Below are 20,646 nucleotides of genomic sequence, written 5' to 3'. Positions count from 1 at the left end.
CAATCTTTGGCCTCTTTGCTTCAGATTTTAATCACCCTTTAAAAGAAAACAAAAAAGGAAGTTAAACTAACAGGCATTATGAATCCATATTTATGACCTTCGAAAACAGGCATCAGTGACCTGTAGTATTATAAGTCGGAGAGAAGGGTGTGGGCAGGAGGGCGCCCCTGGGGGGTGGCTACATGGACGGATTCCCTTTGTCAGCATTCATTCAGCAGGGCATTCATCACACATACTGTCATAGCACTTCAATAAAGACTGGCAAGCAGGTATAAAGTGACATTGTTCATGCCTTGGTTCAACCACACTAACCCTCAACAAGTTAAAAGGTTTGGGGGGAAAGACTCAATTTGGAACTGGACTGGTTCCCAACAAGTTAGCATTGCCCTGGCAATGAAAGGTCAAGGGGTCCAGGCTGGGATGAGCCGAAGCCCAGGGGCCCCTGGGAGACGTGGTGGAGACCCCCAGGGCTGTCCTCCCTGCAGGGCCTGCCTGCCTGTCCTGTAGCACACACCTCAGTTGGCACTGCTTCTCCGGGAACTTTCCTCACATTCCACGTCCTGCAGCTCGATGACTTCCACCTTTGAATCCCTCCTCTCGCACCGGACATGAAAAGGCACGTGGGGGTCCTCGAACAGCCCATGGTCAGTCTCAGGGTAGCCCTCGTAGCCTGGGCAGAGTCCCCCTCGGGGGTTCCGCCCAGGCCCGGGCACAGGCGGAGGGTGCACCGCAACAGTCACGGAAGCAGAAGCGGTCACAGTGGTGATGGGCTGGCAGTAGCCAGGCACAGAGCTGCCCATGGCAGTGGATGCTGGGTTCCGAGCGTTGTGAGAACGGGCCGCGCGGGGGCCCATGCGGTCCCTATTGCTAGGGCCAGAATGCCCTTCAGTAGAAATTTCAAAAGCGTCTCTGCGCGGTCTATAGGGAGGTGGCCGCAAGCCTTCTCTGGGAGGGTCCCTACGGGGCTGCTGGCCTTGCCGTCCCGAAGGCAGGGACCCAGAGTCCAGGTGGGGCTGCTGTCGAGGGTTCGAGGGTGGGTGATGCCTGGATTCAGGATGGACCACCTGAGGACGGCAAGGAAAGTCAGGAGCAGGCAGGTGGGGTTCCTAACCTCAAGCTAAGCATGATCCCTACTATTTCTGCCTTTCCCTTTTTGGCTTTAACTAAGGGCTCAGTCAACCCCAGGGAGCCAGTGGGAGCCTTTCACCCCACAAAACAAAAAAAGTGTTCTTTTTTTTTGAGACAGAGTCTCACTATGTCACCCTCCGTAGAGTGCCGTAGTGTTACAGCTCACAGCAACCTCCAACTCTGGGGCTTACGTGATTCTCTTGCCTTAGCCTCCCGAGTAGCTGGGACTACAGGCACCCACCACAAGGCCTGGCTACTTTTTTGCTGCAGTTGTTTAGCTGACCCAGGCTGGGTTTGAACCGGCCACCCTCGGTGTATGTGGCTGGTGCCGTAAATACTGTGCTACAGGCGCTGAGCTGAAAAAAGTGTTCTTTTAATAACCTCCAGGATGTGGCAGAGGAGCGCTTTATTTGGATCCTGTTTCCAGGGTTTCTCCAACACCACTGGCTGGACACATATGGTTTCTGCCCAAAAATGCAGGGCTGTGGTCGGAGAGCACTCAAACTGCTTTCCTACCATGATCTGTGCCCCCAACCCTGCTCCGTGAAGGCAGACCCTGAGCTCCTCTTCTTCAAAAACTGTTACACCTCTGACCCTGGCTGGCCTGAATGCAGACTCTGGCAAGCTTGCCTATATCTAACCTATACAGTCGAATATGGTAGCCATTAGTGTGTGCTATTTAAGTTTTAATGAACTAAAACTCAAAATCCAGTTGCTTGATCCCACTGGCCACACTGTAAGTGCATGACAGCTACGTGTGGCCAGTGGGTACCATACTGGAGAGCAGAGAGGGCATTTTCATCCTCACAGAGAGTTCTGCCAGGCAGCGCTGCTCTGATTGTTAGGAATCTGGTCTCTGGGTCTCTATACAAAGCACGGAGCAACACAGTGGACACATCAATCAAAAGGACCGTGACCAACTTCAAAGTCGTTCAGCTTGTACCTATTTTTAGGCTCCTGCTGAACAAAACCAGATTCACACTGCAGCTCAGCAGGCGCCGTTCACAGGGGGTAAGAGGAGTACAATTTAGGTTATTTGGTCGGCCCCGCTCTCTTTCATGGAAGGGCTGCTCTGGCCTGGGACTGGAATACCCATTTCCTGGAGGGACAGCAGGGAGCCCTCAGTGGAGCAACACAAGCCCCAGAACCTTCCTTGGGTTTTTGGTACTGAGCTCCTGGTCTGGAGGGTTGAGCCCATCCTGGGGAGTGAGGGGCAGAGGAGAGGGCTCCTCACTGCCTTCCTTAATCATGACTGCCAGTCGCTAGGGACTTGGGTGGCTCTCAGTTTCTCCGCCCCTTCTAGCCACCTGGAATATGAGCTTGGAGCCAAACCTTATGGGAAGGGCTTAGAGAATAATAATCAAAATAATTTTGTACCAAGGGAAATTAAAGTTACCAGAAATAAAAAAGAAAAAAGCCTACTTTTGCTGGCAATAAAGGTATCGGTACAATTTTCAAAAGTTATCATCAGAAAATAGTATGTAGCTTAAAAAAAGGCGGCAAGGAATGCTCTATCTCTGGCCCTTAAGTTGAAATTGCACTTGCCCCAAATAAGATAGATGCTAATGCTTTGTGTGGTGACACTTTGGGCCCCCACCTCTCTTTGCTCTATTATGAGGAACCATAGGAAGATGACATTTTTATAATTTAAGAAGAATCAAATATTGGCAATTTTGTGATTCGACCCAACATATACTGTATCTTTGCCCCCCCAACCTTCTGTGTGATTTGCTGAGCACAGCAGGCCGGGTCCTCCCTCCCCCAGACTACCTAGCCCACTGCCACAGGTGGGAAGGCTCTTCTTCTGCTACCTTGGGTGACTTACAGAGGAACGGGCGAAGACAGGGTTTTCCGTGGCCTCCACGATTACTTGGTGGGTAGGGCCTCCAGTGCTCTGCTGAGCCTCGTAGTGCCGGAGCTCTTCGCTGATGCCAGACACTGTTGTCTGCGAGCTGTACTCCGAATCGGAGGAATCAGACCCATTGTTCACGTGACCAGGAGGCACTGCAAACCGGACAACGCTGGGGGGTGGCTCCGGGGAAGGAGTGGGCAGTCGGTTTAGGCCATTGGCTGGAGACACCTATTTAAGAGGATTCCATATTAAAAGTGCCATCATCCATCTACCTACTGGCTACACTCAAAGTTTTGGCACGGCAGTATTCAGGTGTCTCTGTCCTCTGCCCTGCCACACTGCACTTTATTACCCCCCACCCCCCACCATCACCTGGAGGACTCAGGTCCATAGCTGAAGCAAAAGAATTGCCCTCTGCTTTCACACAATGGAAAGCCAAGACATGCCCTTTTACTCTTTTCAAGCCCAAATATGCATCTTGAGTGGAAAGTCTTCATTTTCTACATATAGATCCATAAGACTTAGGCTCCAATCAGTGGGTTTAAACCCCAAACAAAACCAGTTTTATATCTCCACAGACATTAAATTGAAGAGAGGAGAAAAAAGCCATCATTATCAAGATATTTACTGGAAAATAAACAGTAAATGGGAATAGATCTAAATATCTAAATTAAGAGTGGCACCAGAAAAAACAGCATTCAGGTGGCCCGTGGATTCGACATCACGCCCAGTGTAATTACTGACCTCAGGATATGGTCCAAAGAAAGACAAAAGAACTGGAAGCAAAACCAGTCCGTTGAGAACCCCCAGGATTGTTAGGATTGCCAGGACAGCAAAGAAATACCTTGAAGATAAAAGGGAAACAGGAATATTCATTGTGACAAATGTAAATCACGCTCCCCTTCATGTGCCCAAATACTGCAGCATGTCAACACCAGAAATTAACAAAACCCACCCCACTGAAAAGGCTGTTAAAAAATCATAGTTCAAATTGAGCACAAGATTAGTTTTTTGTTTTTGTTTTTTTTACCTTATGACTCTGAGGGCTACATTCCACAACTCAAAGTGTTAGTTCATGAAGGGAAGAAAAAAAAATTAGTTTGTTAATTTGCTGAAATCTCATGGCATGTAATGTTATTTATGAATGTGTTACACAAACACAAAAATATGGAATGCAAGCTGAATGGCTGAGCAGACTGAAAGCGCAATACAATGCCGAGGGGCCCTGTTCACGAAAACCCAGCAGAAGCAAACAAATGAAGTGAAGGGTGTAGAATTTAAACAATTTAGCCCAGGAGGAAAAGCAGCCCACTTCTGCAGGCAGCTAATCCACTGTGAAATGCTTCTGCATCTTACGGCAGAATCTCTAATTAAGTCTCCAGTGTATCAGGTAAGGCTTTCCCTGGGCTTTCATTAATCACAACTTTCTGCCTAGAATTCTGTGAGTTCCAGTTTTACCAAATAGCTCCAATTGCAACCTTTTTAGAACACAGGAACCAGCTTTCTGCAAAGAAAATGCTGCCCATTCTGTGGGAGCAGGGGCATTGTGCTGGGCGAGGGCCCTCCACAATGGCGGGCTGCTCTGCCGGCCAATCTTTTGTTGAACAATTTAGCGTCTCTGAATACTCTTGTTTTGCGTCAGCCAATTCAAACATAAAGGCCGCAGCACCATGGCAGAAGAAGAGAGTGCACAAGTACTTCTGCTTTCCCACCATTGAGGGCTAAGGTCTGGGATCCTTCACGAATACCAAGGTAAACCTGTCAGCCAGGGACATCCTCTGGCAGACACGCCACACAGCTGGGGGGCGCGGACTCCACGCAAGGATGCATTTCTGGAACTAATGATTTCTAGGGCAACTTTGATGAAAGTGGGGGAGAGGCTCAAGATGTTCTGGGAAGAGTGTGAGCAAGATATCTATCTTTTAATGGTCCTGTGGTTCATAAAAATGGAGCAGGCACCAACTTTGCCATGTCTATATATGTTTCGACATCAGAGAGAGAATACCTATAAAAATACAAATACCTTGCAGCTATTGTAAACATTAGAAACTTCTGAGCTGCATTAGCAAAAGCCTAGCAGCCAATGTCTTGCTCTAATGTAAACTGCTGGAACTTTCGGCGGAGGCATATATCAGCTGCAGGCATTAAGACATTTGCATCCCATCCATCTAGCTGCAGCATAAACAGACCAATTAGATTTCTGACGGCTTAGTGTATACAATGTCTGCTCATATATGCGACCTCAGTGAGGGCTTCATCAGGTTAATCCATCCAGTTCTAGAAAATGTGAAGCCCTTTTAAGTGCTTGAAACAGGAATCCTGATATCTCAGGGAGGGAGCAAGCAGCTGGGGGTGAGATTGAGAGAGCTGGGATTCCATCTTGCAGGTTCCCAGCTGGGTGCTCCAAATCAGGTTCACTTAGCATCCACCACAGGGCTGAGTTAGACCCTCATCCCCCACATGAGATCCCAGCGTACCCTATGCTTTCCCTGGTTTTGAGTTGCCTGTGAACTTATCTCTCTCCTCCAAGACCATAAGCTACACAGAAGGTTCTGGGGTCCACGTGATTGTGCTATTGTGCCAGATGGCACTTACAGGAATGCTCATTACATTTGCGTTGTATGAGAACCTAAATATGCAAACGTAAGTATTTGACATTGGGCTTTTACGGCGTAATGAGACAATACTAATGACTGATTAAGTGTACTAAGAAAATAAAGGAAAATTTGAAGAAAAATTTAAGAGATTAGAACAAAACAGATCAAAACTTTTAACTATGTTAGGCACTTCTTTGGTATTGGCATAAATATGGCCTGGGAGCTGGCTGGAAATGCAGTCTGCCCTCCTCCTGCAACCCACCCTCCCTGCAAATCTCCCAGCACTGAAAGAGAGCCTCCGATGTCACACCAGCAACAGTGCCATCTGAGGAGTGCTGGTCTTCATTCCCCCTACGCCAAAACCAGACAGCAAACTCTGGCACTCCCTTTAGGAAGGCGGAATCCGTGATGCTGATTTTGGCTAATGGGCGATGTTACACACTGACCAATGGATTCACCTTTTTTCTGCAGTGAATGTACTTCTAGTTGAAGTCCTCTTTTTACCTGAAAATGAGAGCCTCCCATCCCTTACACACACACGGAAAGTACTCAAACAAACCAATTCTTTCTCACACTTGGTTCTGCATCATCATAGCTCTCATTCTGAACTGTCTTCTGCTTATTGATGATTCTGGCCTCCTGTCCACAAAGTAGGGTTACATCCAAGAGCAGCCACCTCACAAAGCAATCAGGGCTGTTCAGAGAGCAAAATGATTTCTTTCTCTGCAGGCCTCAAATTCCTTTCAAAAGGAAAACTCGCTCTCCTTTTATACTTCACAAAGTCATATTCTTAATCAAATCAACCAGAAACTGGCTTGCTCTGAGATCCACAGAGAAGTATCCAAACCAGGCTCGGATTTCTAAAACTTCACACACAAGTCAAATGCTAAATGTTTCTTACTTCTTTGTGGGAACTGGAATATGAAATCCTGGCACATTATCTTCACTTCTTAAAAGGATAAAGTCTTGTTGACAGTTTTAAGTATTTATAAGTTTTCTTTTCTAGGGTTTTGAAGGAAATAAAGCAAAGGTCAAATTAAAACAAGTAATGGGAATGGTGGTCCTCTCTTTTTGTAGATATTTCTAAACTGAGACACAGATAACTGGGATATTAGGTGATCCCTCAGCCTGAAGATGTGGATCTGCCTTTGCTGCCAGCCCCAAACCTTCCATCTTTTGTCTTCAAGCTATTTTCCAAGAGAGGTGTAGAAGACAGCTTGTCTTTATTACCTCTTAGCCTATCTCTGAGTTAATAAATTCAACAGATAGTAACAGTTACAATGAAGAGATGTTACAATCTACCAGATACAGGAGCAAGTAAGCAACAAGACCACATGAGCTAATAATAGTGATTTTAAAAATAAGTCTTCTCTTCCACTCTAGCTTACCTGACAATGAAGTCAAACTCAGATCCTGCTAACATCAGCACGCCCAGCAGAGTGGACACAGCACCATCCAGAACAGGTGCGAACATGTGCTCTAGGGCAAGCACAGCTCTTCGGTTCTTATCGCCGATGGCCGTTAGGAAGGCCTGTGCAATGAGAAAGTTCGTATTATCAGATCCGTGGACTGTATATGGTACACAGTCAGCTTTGTCTTAAATGTTACAAGCTACTTCAATCTGCCTCTGCAGAACTTCTCACATCTTACTGTTTAGCTACTAAAATGTTTGGTCAGGATAGGTCAACTAGTAACATTTACCAACATGACATGTTGCTGGCATTGAGTTATATCTGGTGTTGATTTTGCCCTCGGGTTGACTGGTTGAGTGCTGTGGTGTCACAGCTCATAACAACCTCAAACTCTTGGGCTCAAGTGATCCTCTTGCTTCAGCCTCCAGAGTAGTTAGGACTACAGGCTCCTGCCACAATGCCTGGCTATTTTTAGAAGTGCGGTCTCACTCTTGCTCAGGCTGGTCTGGAACTCCTGAGCTCAAAACTTCTGCCATGGTTTCAAACTAATGTGTTAGGAATACCTCTAAGCATTACAGAGGTATGACCAAAAACAAAAACAAAAAACAAAAAACAGGACTGTAAACGTAAGACAAGGCCATTCCAACTCTGTATGGATATATCTCTGCTTCATTTGCATTCCTTTCCTCTCTCTTTCAGGTCAACTTTTGAAAAACCACATGGGGGCCAGGCACGGTGGCTCACACTCTGTAATCCTAGTACTCTGGGAGGCCGAGGCGGGTGAGTTGCCTGAACTCAGGGGTTGGGTTGGGGACCAGCTTGAGCCAGAGTGAGACCCTTGTTTCTGAAAATAGCTGGGACTTGTGACGGGTGCCTGCAGTCCCAGCTACTTGGGAGGCTGAGGCAGGAGAATCACTTAAGCCCAAGAGTTTGAGGTTGCTGTGAGCTGTGATGCCACAGCACTCTACTGAGGGTGCCATAGTGAGACTCTGTCTCAAAGAAAAAAAAGAAAAGAAAACCACACGGGAAATGTGCAGAGTATAAGTTCTGGTGTATCAGACTGTTGGTTTGAGAGTGTGACCCTGGTAGGAAGGCTGAGCCAGCAGCAAGTTCTCTATTTGAAGGTTTAGGGTGCTCTGGGATATGCTGAGAGAAGGCTGGGAGCCTCTGCAGGGTGCATTCCTTTCCCTTATCTACCTATGGAAAGAGAGGAATGGTCATTCTCCTTAAGAGATGGAGAAGTACTAGTACTCATGACACTAGAAGTGTGCTATGAGTTTTTATTATTTCTCCAAAATGGGTTCTACTTTTTCAGAGCAGGGAAAGACCATGGCCCATATAGTTGCCTTTTGCTCTTGCGAGAAATCACCAAGATAATTTAGAACCATGTTGTTTTGTGCCATGTTCAAACCATGGGGGCTAAATGGGCCAAGCTGACTCCACCCTACTAAATGCAGCTTCTATGTTACTCACACAACAAATACACAGGAACTTGCTGACTTTTTAAAGACTTTCAAGGAAGAAGAGGCTTCTTCACCAACCTTATGCCCTTGCAAACCCTGTAAGAGCAGTAACTGCCTACTTTAAAATGTAACTTCACATACTGGAATACCATATCCTATACTATGAAGAGTATTCTTGAAAAAGACTCAGGTTAGAAGAACTATAGTATAAAAACTGCAGTTAGCATTTGCATTATAAAAATCTGTTCTAGGACATGCTCGTTTGCTGTGAAAATTACCAAAAAAGGCGACTTTTCATTTGCATCAGAATAAAATGACTTTTAGATTTTTAATTCACAAGCAAAATTTTCTTTCTGAAGAAACAGTACTAGAATTATGGGTTTCCTAAGCTCTAGGATGGTGTGCTCTTCTTAAAAAACAAAACCAAACCACTCTCTCCCTTCTCCCAGCTCAATGGAATAAAATAGTTTGAGCAGGCAGAAAATTCAGAAAATATTGTTTTCATATTTTCGGCTTTTTATTGTACTCTGGGGGAAAAAAATGAGATAACTTCAACAAAACATTCCCTATGAAACACAAGTGTTTGCAAACTCCAAGTTGCATAATAATGGCCCCGAGACTGCAGAAGGCACAAGGCATCTGTGCAGACATGCACATGCCTCGCGCTCGGCCCGAAGAAACATCAATACTAGAGATTACAAAAGCAACGCTAAGAGTAATTTGGTCTAAGTCCAATGTTAAGTTTCCTAGCTAGGGTATTCTAAACACCGGTATTTATTCAATCAATCAATATTTATCAAATGCCTATTAACCCCAAGTCCTTAGGCTACAAGCACGTGTGCAGATGGCACATAATTTACACATAGCTGTGAGGCTTTTGGATAATTCTCTGATGAATGTATATAATGGACTTGTCTCTTGGATTAAAGATAACTCCTGAAATTAAATTTCCTCCAACAAAGCATTCACAGGACAAGGTATAGAAAGTAGGGGTGGGGGGAGATAATTCCTACTGAAAGCAACCCTAGTTCTCTTACTTTCTGCTGTCATGAATTCAGAGGCTGGGAAGTCTGAGGAGCTGGGTGGGCAGGAGAGCTAGCTCTTCTGGGCTCACACAGGAGCCTTCCCTCATAGGCCTGAGGGTATTTCCTCAGCTGTCAGCTCACTTCTTTCTCAATTATGCCTTCTCCATCATAACACCATGAGTGTGGTCTTGTTTTAATCCCACTTTATTATCATTTCAAGCACTGTGTGCATGCATGTATGCCAATGTGCGTGTGCATACACACACACACACACACACACACACACACACTCTGTCTTGGGAACACGGTCGACCACTCCAGGACCCAATGGTGATGCTAAGGACAGTCACCATCAGAGGCTCAGGACCCTCTTAGGCCGACTCTTAACACATTGACTGCCTACAGCTGACAGAGCCTGGCTAACATTTTAACTTCCATACAATTCTTCATCTGCCAGGGAGGGACAGAAATCCAGAAAAAAATTTTCAGCTACTCCTAGGGAATTCCTGCACTCTAGAAGCATTTTCACTGTGAGGTGTGGGGGGGAATTTGAAGTTTCCCACTTAGAATAAAAGAGGAATAAAGGAAATAGGTTGCTCTTTCAGAAAGTTTTTGCTTAGAAAGTCTCTCGTACCAAAGCGACGTGAACGGTGAATTCCACGCCGATGCCGACAGAGGCGATCAGGATGACCACAGGCACTGCGCTCAGCTTGATTCCAATGAGGCCCATCATGCCGAAGAGCTCGACTGTCATCAAGGCCAGGACCATCACCTGGAGAGGGCACAGCCATGAGGGAGAGGGCACAGCGCACCCTCAGCCTTGCAAATGGGGCCGGGCGTTACAGTTCTAAGGTGGCCTCCATTCAGGTCAAGAGCAGAGGAACCTATCTGTGACCCAAAGACAATGGAGGTCCCAGCCTGCTCTAACTTTGGACAACTGCCTTTACTTCCTAATTCAGCTTCCTGCTGGGGCGGGGGGATTTTGGAACATCAATTTGTAAGACTGGAGAAGGAGTACATAAAGGCTAACTTTAGCATTATTTTTCTAATATGCCTGTTCTAGAAGCAAAACAATTCCTTCCTACTCCATGAGGAGAATCTATAATCACAGACTCATCCTTTGGCTACAGATTTCGTGTAGATCTTTCCTTCTGTTTGACCTTCACCATCAGAGACCATCCACTGACTCAACACTGAGGTTTTAGCCTCAGTGTGCATCCTAAAGAATGCTGGTAGGACAGGGTGAATACAGGTTCTCATAGGTTAAGTGGTTTGGATTTTGTTGGAGGACCCATAGGCTGAGTGAGGATGCTCTGGGAGCCAGTTAAGCAGGTCAGCTGATAGGGGTTGGGTTATAGACGCAGACCCGGAGTAGACAAAGCAAACCATTAAATCCAAGGAAAACCTTCCCTTTGCCTTTCATCTTCCTTGTAAAAAAATTTGTAGGGGAAATGGAAAGAAAATCTGTGAGGGAGACTTTGGAGTTCCTTGGGCCAAAGGGGAGAAAGTATAAATAAAACAACAAACTTTACACAAATGGAAGAGAAGGAGAAGAATGATCTTTCTCTCTTAGAGGAGGGGTGGGGAGAAGTAACGAGAGGTGGACGACATCAATCGCTAAGCGCCACGAAAACTCCCAGACTAAACATTTACCTCTTAGCATACCTGCTGCACAGACTCACGGTGTAGAAACAAAACCTGGTCTCTGTTTTTATAATTTTGGCATTTTAAAGGCTATACCACAGCCCATGGAATTTAAACACTGCCACGGTTTTATTAGACTCTAATGAAACTTACTTCAAATCTGAGAGTATTTTGAAGAACGGGTGCCAAAAACCAGGTTGGTAATATTAGTTTATCATATCCCCCCCCGCCCCCACCGGAGTTAAAATACACAACACCCCTTCTAAAACTCATTTTCTCCATATATCACTGTCCTAACGTCTCTAATTTATTCCTCCTGGTGAAAATATAGAAGACTCTTCTATAATATACTATTAGGTCTGAGATGAGATCACAAAATGACACTTGTGAATTAAAAAAAAATTAGTTATGCTTTCGGTGTTTTTATTTAATAAATGGTTGGAGCTGTGATGGAAAGTAAGCTTTAAAAAGTCTCCTATCTTTCCACAAAAATCTTAAAGCTGCAGGAGAGGGCACATACGATTAAGGCCATTAGAGGCTCTCTACCTTAACCATGAACTTCACCACCTCGACTAGAATAAATATATTATGGGTGATGCAATCTATACCTTCCTCCAGAGGCCCAGACATAAACAAAACTTCCTGGCTGCAGAAAGAGCTATGCTGAAAGGAATTTGACTTTCACAAAGACCCTTATAATAAACTCACAATGATCCCGGCCGTCCAGGGGTTCAGAAGGAAGACGGCGCACACGAGAAACGTGCAGGCCAACACCACACTGATGGACAGCAGCAGCCAGTGGCGGAGGCCGATGTACTGCTCCCAGAAGAGGAAGGGGTAGCCGTTGGGGTAGCTGGAGAGCCCCAGGCTCGTGTAGTTGTTGCAGATGGTTCTTACTTTTTCAATTGCTTCCACAAAGTCTGCAGTGTCTCGTAAGCCATTGAGGTAGAACGGAAACTGAGCATACTCGATGGGTTCTGCTGCTGGGACTGGACAGAGAAAGCCGCGGGTTAACAGAGGGCCCAGGGTGAAGGGACTCCTTGCCAAGACCCTACTGTTGTGATGAAGAGAGGACTGTGCAAGAAAGCTTACTGGCTGCACTTCTTTCAACACAAAAGAGAAACAGTTGCTGATGACAGTCTCTCAGTCTTTACAATCTTCATATTTGGTTTAAAATAATTTTAATCAATCTTTGATTTTTTCCTGAAGTGGTGCTGGGGTCATAGGAGAAGACTTCAATGTGTGTATATTTTTTCACCTCTGATTTTAATCTTCCAGAAGCAGCCATTTTTGTTTTGGGGTGGGGGTGAAGGTGGGGTCCTAAACAATTTCAGACTTAAATTTTGAGAACACTTTTTGCTCTACTGATACATGTGAAAATGCTAAGTTCAAACTATTTAATTCAATCACTTCCAAGAGCAAAATAACTCCAGAGTCATGCTTTCCTGAGAAAAATGCTTAACTTATCCTTTTAGTGACCGAACAAACTTAAACCTTCTATGCTTCTTTTCTAATGCAATGCTAAGTCTTCAGCAACAGGGGAAGAAATCCTCACACAACAAGCATTTAGTTACTGCCGTTGTGTGTTCCAGACCCTTTGGGGTCATTCAGTTGACTTGCTAAACATGATTTGCCCTATTATAATCTCAACTATAAATTTTCATTAAGACAAACCTTGGCTGCTTGCCACAGGGCTCTGGGGTTTAGATCTAGGGAAGCACAACTCACTCACTCTCCAGTCATGTTCACAAGGGGACCCGTCTTCTTTCTCACACCCTCCCTTATCCTGATACCTAACGCATAAGCTACTACTGCTATCGCTCACCTAAATGCAAATTAAATCCACACAGAACCACCTTTCAAACTCTGGGCTGAGAGGTGAAAGGAAGAGGACACTATTGTATACAGACTTTTCTGTTTCGGTTTAAACAGCTTTGACAGAGTACAGGTGCTTGGTGGCGTATGGGAATGACCCAACGTGCCAAAAATCCCTTCAACACCGGAGTTGACAAAGTTAAGATAAACATATAATCCCCAGTGATAAAACTTTGCAATAGTAAAATAACACTCAACCTGGAGGCATCCCTGACTTTCACATGGAACAGCTGGCATTCAAGAGAAATGCCTGATGAACATCTTAGAGTCAAAGCTACAGACAGAGATTAGAGAGTCTTATTTCTTAACGTGATAGAGCACGGGCTTGTATTCCATTACACATCCTCATCTGTCTCCCCGAGTTTTAAACTAAAAGAAATACATTGTTCTGTTTACACTTTTGAATCCTGGGTAGCATCAACAGACAAGGGCTGTTGTGGAGCACTGAAGAAACAGGAGTGCTACTTACTTCTCAGCCTTGTTTCTGGCATGTAGTCAGCTTTGTCGTGGACCCATTCAGGTCGGTGAGGCCGGATGTTGGCCTGGGAGGCAGCGTAAGCCACGGGGTCATTGCTGACCCACGCGGTCAGGTAGACGTAGAAAGCGCTGGGATTAATGATGCCATCTGCATCCACCAGACGCTGTTTAGTCAACTACAAAAATGAGAAAAACAGAGGCATTTGAGAATGGGACTGGGGGTGAACACACTCCTGCCTAAACAGAACAGAAGCAGAGCTTTGCAACACCGTTTACAACAAAAAGTAGAATGCCCACTGTTTGGAAGTGCTGAAAATCCCATCAGATCACCTTTGATTTCTTTCAAAGTGCACTTATCGGACGATGCAATCATCAGAGTGTTTATAACAAACACAAGGTTCTGCAGATGGCTCAGGAATTGGCTGAACCAATTAAATCTGAATGCTAAAAGACCGTCTGCAGCCAAGGCAGAGAATGAACAATCTGGAGAAACATATTTATAAGAGGGGAAGGGAGGAAAAAAAAACCTGGCAAGAATCCCCATACACGTCTGTGTGCAGTTAACCTCTGTTGTTAACACTGAAGGAAATGCCACCCAGTAAATGGAGGAGAGCTATAAAAATAAAACAACATCTGTATAAATTTTGCTAACACTAGCCTCTTATGACCTGTGTATTCAAAAAATGCTGAACGCCAGAAAATGGAAGAGACTTATGCACACCCATGGCCTTTCCAGGTAATCTCATTTCTAAGAGGTGGTCAAATTCAGGATGCTGGACCCTCTGTGTGGCCAAGAATGCTCCCTCTGTGATAGGTCTTGTGGGCTTTGCTTAGGTGAAAAATACGTGAAATTGTGTGTATGTATGTATGTTTTATATACACAGAAAAATTTTATTTCCTGGCTATTTTAGATTCAGGCCTCGTTCCCTGCTTTTAGTCTTTTTTAAAACAAAAATGAAAAACACCAGTGACAGCAGTTAATAGAGAAAGAGTGAAGGAAGAAGAGTGTGGATAGTGAGAGAACTAGATTTCAAGGATCTGGATCCAATTAATCCACAGGATACGTAACAACTGTTATGTCTTCAATCCATCTTTGGAAATATATAGTGTAGGTCTCGGCCTCCACGAATGCCGCACACTTTTCTCCCTCCCAGGCAGAGAAAATGATACCTGTAAGCTTGTTCCAATCGCTTTTGTCCCATGGAGTCCCTGGCCTCCAAAGCTAGCTCAGTTTCCTGGCATCTCCCTGCCATCCTGCAGGCAGACTGCTCTGTCCACGCCCTTGTCAGACCTGACAGCCTGCTCCATGTTGCTATAAAGCAACCAGTTTCACACTCCATAATAACTCTGAACAATGTACTTTGTAAATCTGTCACCTTTAATGCCAGCAAAAAAGGGGAGACAGTAAACAGAGCTGCCTAGAAGATCATTAGCATGACAGTTTTCTGCCTGATGGTACAGCAGGGAGGCTACATAGCAGAGGGAAAAGGCTCTGTGGACGCTGAGGGACCTGGGCCCTGTGTGAAAGCTGAAGAGCCCAGAACATGCCTGAGGTGTCAGAGGGCTGTGCTGGAATCTCAGCCTGTTGAAGAAGGTACCAGTGCAGCTGGGAAACACAGTTACCAAACAGAAACAGCTCCTCATACTTTGAGGAGTGAGCAGAAGGGCACAGACATTTCCATTTCTGTTTCACTCATGAGAGTGTTCTGGTTACTCTGTAGGCCAGGGTGGTGACCCAAAGAAATCAAATGTAACAGATCCTCTGGCCATTCTAGTAACCCCTCCAATCTCTTAATCCATCCACTCAACCCAGACTCCGTTCTGCTCATCCAAACCACTGCTACCCAACAAATCCATCTTTCTTTCCATGTTCAATACTGCCAGGGCCAGCAGGGTAATGGGACTAGATTTTGAAGGAATGACAGGATAGCATTTCTATCATCAGAAAGAGCCTGCATCGTCTGGACTATCCTTTACTTTGACCATTGTACTGGAGGTAGGGTAGTAAAGCTGTCCCCACTTGACCGATGAGGACAGTGAGGCTCACTGGTATGTTTGAGGCCACAGCATGAGTGGGTGGGATGAGGTGAATTAGAGCCAACTCTATACTCTTTCTACCAACACCTCAGGCCTCCTGAGAGTACAGGTTGGGGTGGTATGTTGTCACCAGTCTTCCACAGGGCAGCTGCCCCACAGCTCTGCCCAACCTCACTCTGGACCCCCCATCGTGTACCTGACTGATGTCGATGGGTTTATCGCCGCTGCCGGTCTGCACCAGCAGTTTGTAGGCAAGGACTCCATCGTCCGATCCATTCTTGTAATTGTTTGGCATGATTTTCCCAGTTTCCCAGTCACTGTCAAATGCATCCTGGAGTCCTTGAAAAGGCAAATGTGTATAATACATTACAACTCTTAACTAGAATGACCCTGATTCTCAGGGGGTGGGTTGAGGACAGGGAGCAAGGCAGAGGAGTGATGGACACAGACACAGAACACTCTCTGTATTCTATTTCCACGCTAATCGATATCGGATTTTTCGAACTGCAGGTTGCTAATAATCACTGTTCAAAAGGGGAATGGGGAGGGTCATTTGTTTCTAGGAAACAAGTATACATATTTTACCTTAAAAAAAATTAATTCCTCTTCTTTCCTCCCATGACTATTCCAAAAGAAAGCAAGAGAGCAGGAGAAACACACAACAGGTTCGTTAACCGTTTCATGCCACGTAGGGTGCTGAGCATGGGTTCTTCGATACAACCAGAAATTCTACTCAGAGGGGGGAAAACACATTCAAACTCCCAACTTCAAACAGCAACTCAGCTGCTTCTGGAGTCCAGGGTGAGTGAACATGATTCTGTCAATTTGTTCCATCTGTTCGACTTGTGGAGCTAATACAAGCTGTGGGATCCGCTGCCAGGTTGTGTAAAGATCACAGCCAACACCTATTCACTCTCGACCGTTCTCTTCCTCTTTGCCACCCTTTCTTAAGGAGAGGGGGTGTGGAGGGGAAGGAAGGGAAGAATCTCGTGTGTGTGCATGCAGGGAAAATACCTCACAGGGTAAATTTGGATCCGATTGAGAACAGGAAGCCACAGGCCAATACAAGGAGGCTCTGTGAGAACAGATGACAAACCGCAAGCCTGGGGAGGGGGGAAGGCAGGCACTCTGGGCCTGGGGGATGGGCGCGTCCACCAGCCCACCACACACAGCTGCGCTTGGCCTCTGTAATCAAAACCATCATTACAGACCTGACGGTTTGGCTACAGCTGTAAAGAGATAAGCGTGTTGGAAGATAAAACAGGGCCCTGGTGACCCAGCCTTAGGGTCTGAGTGCTGGCTGGTGCATACTCTCCGTGGAGCCCCCCACCCCCTCTCCTCTCATTCACCTCCCAAGTAGAACTCCCAAGCCCCAGCAGCTCAGGAAACCACAGCTTTGGAGCAAACTGTACATGTATGGGTTAGACATGGCTGGTAAGAGGGAGAAGGGTTTATTTCATTTCAGGACATGCCTTGGATGACTTCAAAGACGGAAAAAAAAAATCTGGTGGTGTTAGTGCTCAGAATCGTTAAGCTTGTGGGGTTTGAAGATGAGGGTGGTGGAGGTGGGTCCCATAGACCCCTTCTCTCTCTCTCAAAACTAAATCCTCATTCAGACACTGTTGGTTAGATGAACGATTTGGGATGAGAATGGTGGGCTTGGCGGCAAAAGGAGCCCCTTACGGCGTATGGGGTGGGAGGGGAAGCAGGGCAGGTCAAGACCACCGGGTCGGCTATACTCCCAACTCTCGAACAGACTTTTTCATAGCAAGGCATGCACACAAGCCGTATAAAGCTGTTTTTTTGTTTGTTTGTTTGTTTTTGAAAAAAATAAACAGAGGAAAAACAACCGCTCCCCACTGCCCTCCAAAAGGGAGGCCTGGTCTGTTTCCCTCACCACAACAGAATTTCCATCACTTCATGACAGAGCTGAAGAGCAACTCACAAACACACAGTGGACACTGGGCGCTATTCTAGTTTCATATCCACCAGCCCTCGTGAGAGTCAGTCTAGCAACCATGTGGTGAGATAGCCCCCTTAAGGCTGCACATTCCCACTTCATAGATGAAGAAACTGCAGCATGGAAAGTTGAAGCACTAGGTGGAGGCCACTCAGCTCCGGTAAGTGTTGGAGCAATGCTTAAACCCAGGCAGTTCCAGAATCAGCTGGAACCATTCACTGCTGTGAACTGCCCTGAACACACCCTGGTGTCTAAGAAGTATTCATTGAAGGCACGAATAAGATTAAGAGTGTGAACTCCAGTACGGACATCTGGTGGCAAACGGGTAGCGGGGCAGAGGGAGCGTACCAAAGAAAGGAAGATCAGACAGGGGAGGTCACCCTCGTGGCAATTTCACCTAGGATCTACACTGAGGGTCTCTGGGGTGCCATTCACTCCACTGGAGGCTCAAAGATGACCAAGAAACAATCATCCATTTTATGGAGAAGTTCTTTCATATTTAGTATAGTATTTTCTCACTTACTGCCAAAAATTTCAAGTAACAATGGGCTGGCCCAAGTGTACGGGCAATATTTAATCCTGGCCACAAAACAAGGACACAGATTTGCTTCCAGTGCCCCTTGGCTAACATTTTATATTCCAACACACGCATACTATAGAAAATTTCATCATTTTACTTATTTTAAGGCAAAACCTTAGAATTTTAGTTATATTTCTCATTATTGATATTTTGTGCTAAAAATTATTTTCTAGTATAAAGTTCTGGGTTAAAGGGATTATCCTAATTGCCAATTTTTCTTCAGATATTGGAACTCTAAAACGATATGTTCATCAAAATGTACTTGCATAATTTGGTGTGAAATAAGAAGGAACACCATTTGGACCTGATGCACAGCACAGCTTTGTCTCTAACTTTACCTCATCTGCATGTATATTTTCAGGTGTTAACACATAGGATAATGTCCCAGTTAACTATTATACATTTTTATTATATAAAAAGAAAAAATCATGGCTTGGCGCCTGTAGCACATTGGTTATGGCGCCAGTCACATACACCGAAGCTGGTGGGTTTGAGCCCGGCCGGGGCGAGCTAGATAACAATGACAACTGCAACGAAAAATGGCCAGGTGTTGTGTTGGGAGCCTGTAGCCCCAGCAGCTTGGGAGGCTGAGGCAAGAGAATTGCTTAGGCCCAGGAGTTTGAGGATGCTGTGAGCTATGGTGCCCCCAAGGGTAACATGGTGAGGCTTTGTCTCAAAAAAAAAAAAAAAAAAAAAAAAAAAAAAAGAAAGAAAGAAAGAAAAAAACCAAACACAAACTGCTGGAATGCAGATAAAGACCAATGAGACGATGATATGGAATTAATGGCAATTCCATTAAAAACCAATGAGGCTCTCATCATTAAAACCACTCAGTGTATGATGCCCCATAATCATATCATTGTATACAGTTATGATTTAATAAAAAAATTAAAAAAAAAAAAAAAAACCACCCAAAAATGGTTACAAGAGAAGCTGACTCAGGGATAATTGCTTCTTGAAGGAAATATTCAAAGACCAAAACTGCTCAAGGTCTGAAAACCATCTAGGTATTAAAGGGCCCCCAGTATCTGATCATTCCATGCAGAGTGTTCTGCTGTACCTTGTAAGAGTCAGACACAGTTCCAGGGTGCCTGAAGCCTTGGCTTGTTAGCACAAATGCATCTAACTTGGTTTTGGTAGGTACCATTCACTTAGCAATCAAAACACAATTCAAATGCACTTTTTAAAAATGAGCTGTAATCCTAGCACTCTGGGAGGCCAAGGCTGGAAGATCACTTGAGGGCACCCTGATCAACATAATGAGACCCCCCCCCCAACCCCCGTTTCTACAAAAATATAGAAAAATTAGCTGGGTGTGGTGGTGCACACTTGTAGCACCAGCCATTTGGGAGGCAGGAAGATTGCTTGAGCCCAGTGTTTGAGGTTGCAGTGAACTATGATGACACCACTACGCTCCTGTTGCCTGGGCAAGAAAGCAATTGTTTCCTGAGCAACCCTGTCTCAATTAAAAAAAATAATAATAAAAATAAAAAGATCCTCAAATCCAACGGCTTTATGTCAGTAAAGAAATCAAACTTCAGAGATAATTTACAATACTCCATAAATAGGTTACCCCTTGGCATTCCCTACAGACAACACTCTTTTGCTCCCTTCCCCACCATTGCCTAAAACACCATATGGAACATCAGAAGGAATGACTAAAGACACTGAAATGCATTCTACAATAACCCTGCCTAGCCGAGACACATGCAGTGCACAGCAGACCTCTTTATCATTTGTTGCAAGTTATTTGCATGTCTCTGGCCCATGGGCAAATAAATGAAAAGGGACCCTCTCTACTGTCTGATTCCCTTTTAACTCATTATCCAAAAACTACGGCTTTTAAAACTAAATATAAAAAATATGACTGGGAACAAATTCAAGTTTGTTTCAGAAGTATTTTAAAAATAATCATGGTTGGGCGGCGCCTGTGGCTCAAAAGAGTAGGGTGCTGGCCCTATATGCCGGAGGTGGCGGGTTCAAACCCAGCCCCAGCCAAAAACTGCAAAAAAAAAAAAAAAAATCATGGCAGGGTGTTTTCTTTACCTGCCTCCAAACAAAAGTCAAATCTGATATACATCTATGAACAAAAACACAAGTTAAGGCCAGAAACTGTTAAGGGACCCTTCTCAACCAACTTCAAGCTGTTTACCACTTTATGCAAACTCACAGGGAAATTGGCTGCTTAATCTTTATATACAAGTGTATTGATTTAAGACCAAGAGGGGCACTTAAATTTGTGTTTAAACAACACTAATTAAGTGGGAAATTAAGACAATCATTTGGATAACCTAAGCCAAAAATGTTAGGTGCCATAATGATTTGTGTATTCCTATAAAAACATTTTTGCTTGAATTGTGTTGGATAATTATCCTGATTCTCTACTTCACATTGCATGTGTCAACGCAGAATTAAGTGAACAGATGTTCTGGGCTCATTGCATACATTTATACTCAGTAAGCAGTTAGGAATACATTTTTTTTTTGAGACAGAGTCTTACTTTGTCACTGTGGCATCATAGCTCATAGCAACCTCAAATTCTTGTGCTTAAGTGATTCTCTTGCCTCAGCCTCCCAAGTAGCTGGGACTACAGTTA

General features: G+C 44.9%; 1 protein-coding gene across 3 annotated transcripts in view; it reads right to left on the bottom strand.

Moving 5' to 3' along the window:
* Positions 1-515: 515 nt before the first annotated feature.
* PTCH1 (patched 1) overlaps positions 516-20,646 on the bottom strand; it is a 69,190-nt gene continuing 49,059 nt past the window's right edge. For 2 of the 3 annotated variants that reach the window (XM_053577174.1, XM_053577182.1), the window contains 8 exons: positions 15,707-15,849; positions 13,466-13,649; positions 11,830-12,110; positions 10,112-10,249; positions 6,966-7,108; positions 3,725-3,824; positions 2,954-3,208; positions 516-1,064 (listed from right to left, as the gene is read on the bottom strand). In XM_053577174.1, the coding sequence (XP_053433149.1) occupies positions 516-1,064; positions 2,954-3,208; positions 3,725-3,824; positions 6,966-7,108; positions 10,112-10,249; positions 11,830-12,110; positions 13,466-13,649; positions 15,707-15,849 (1,793 nt within the window). Of the gene's footprint in view, positions 1,065-2,953; positions 3,209-3,722; positions 3,825-4,010; positions 7,109-10,111; positions 10,250-11,829; positions 12,111-13,465; positions 13,650-15,706; positions 15,850-20,646 lie in introns of those variants that run through there. The other variant, XR_008377005.1, reaches the window with a different exon arrangement.

The sequence above is a fragment of the Nycticebus coucang genome, chromosome 2, assembly GCF_027406575.1.
Source record: "Nycticebus coucang isolate mNycCou1 chromosome 2, mNycCou1.pri, whole genome shotgun sequence".
NCBI classification, from domain to species: Eukaryota; Metazoa; Chordata; class Mammalia; order Primates; family Lorisidae; genus Nycticebus; species Nycticebus coucang.
This window is presented reverse-complemented; position numbering and strand designations above follow the sequence as displayed.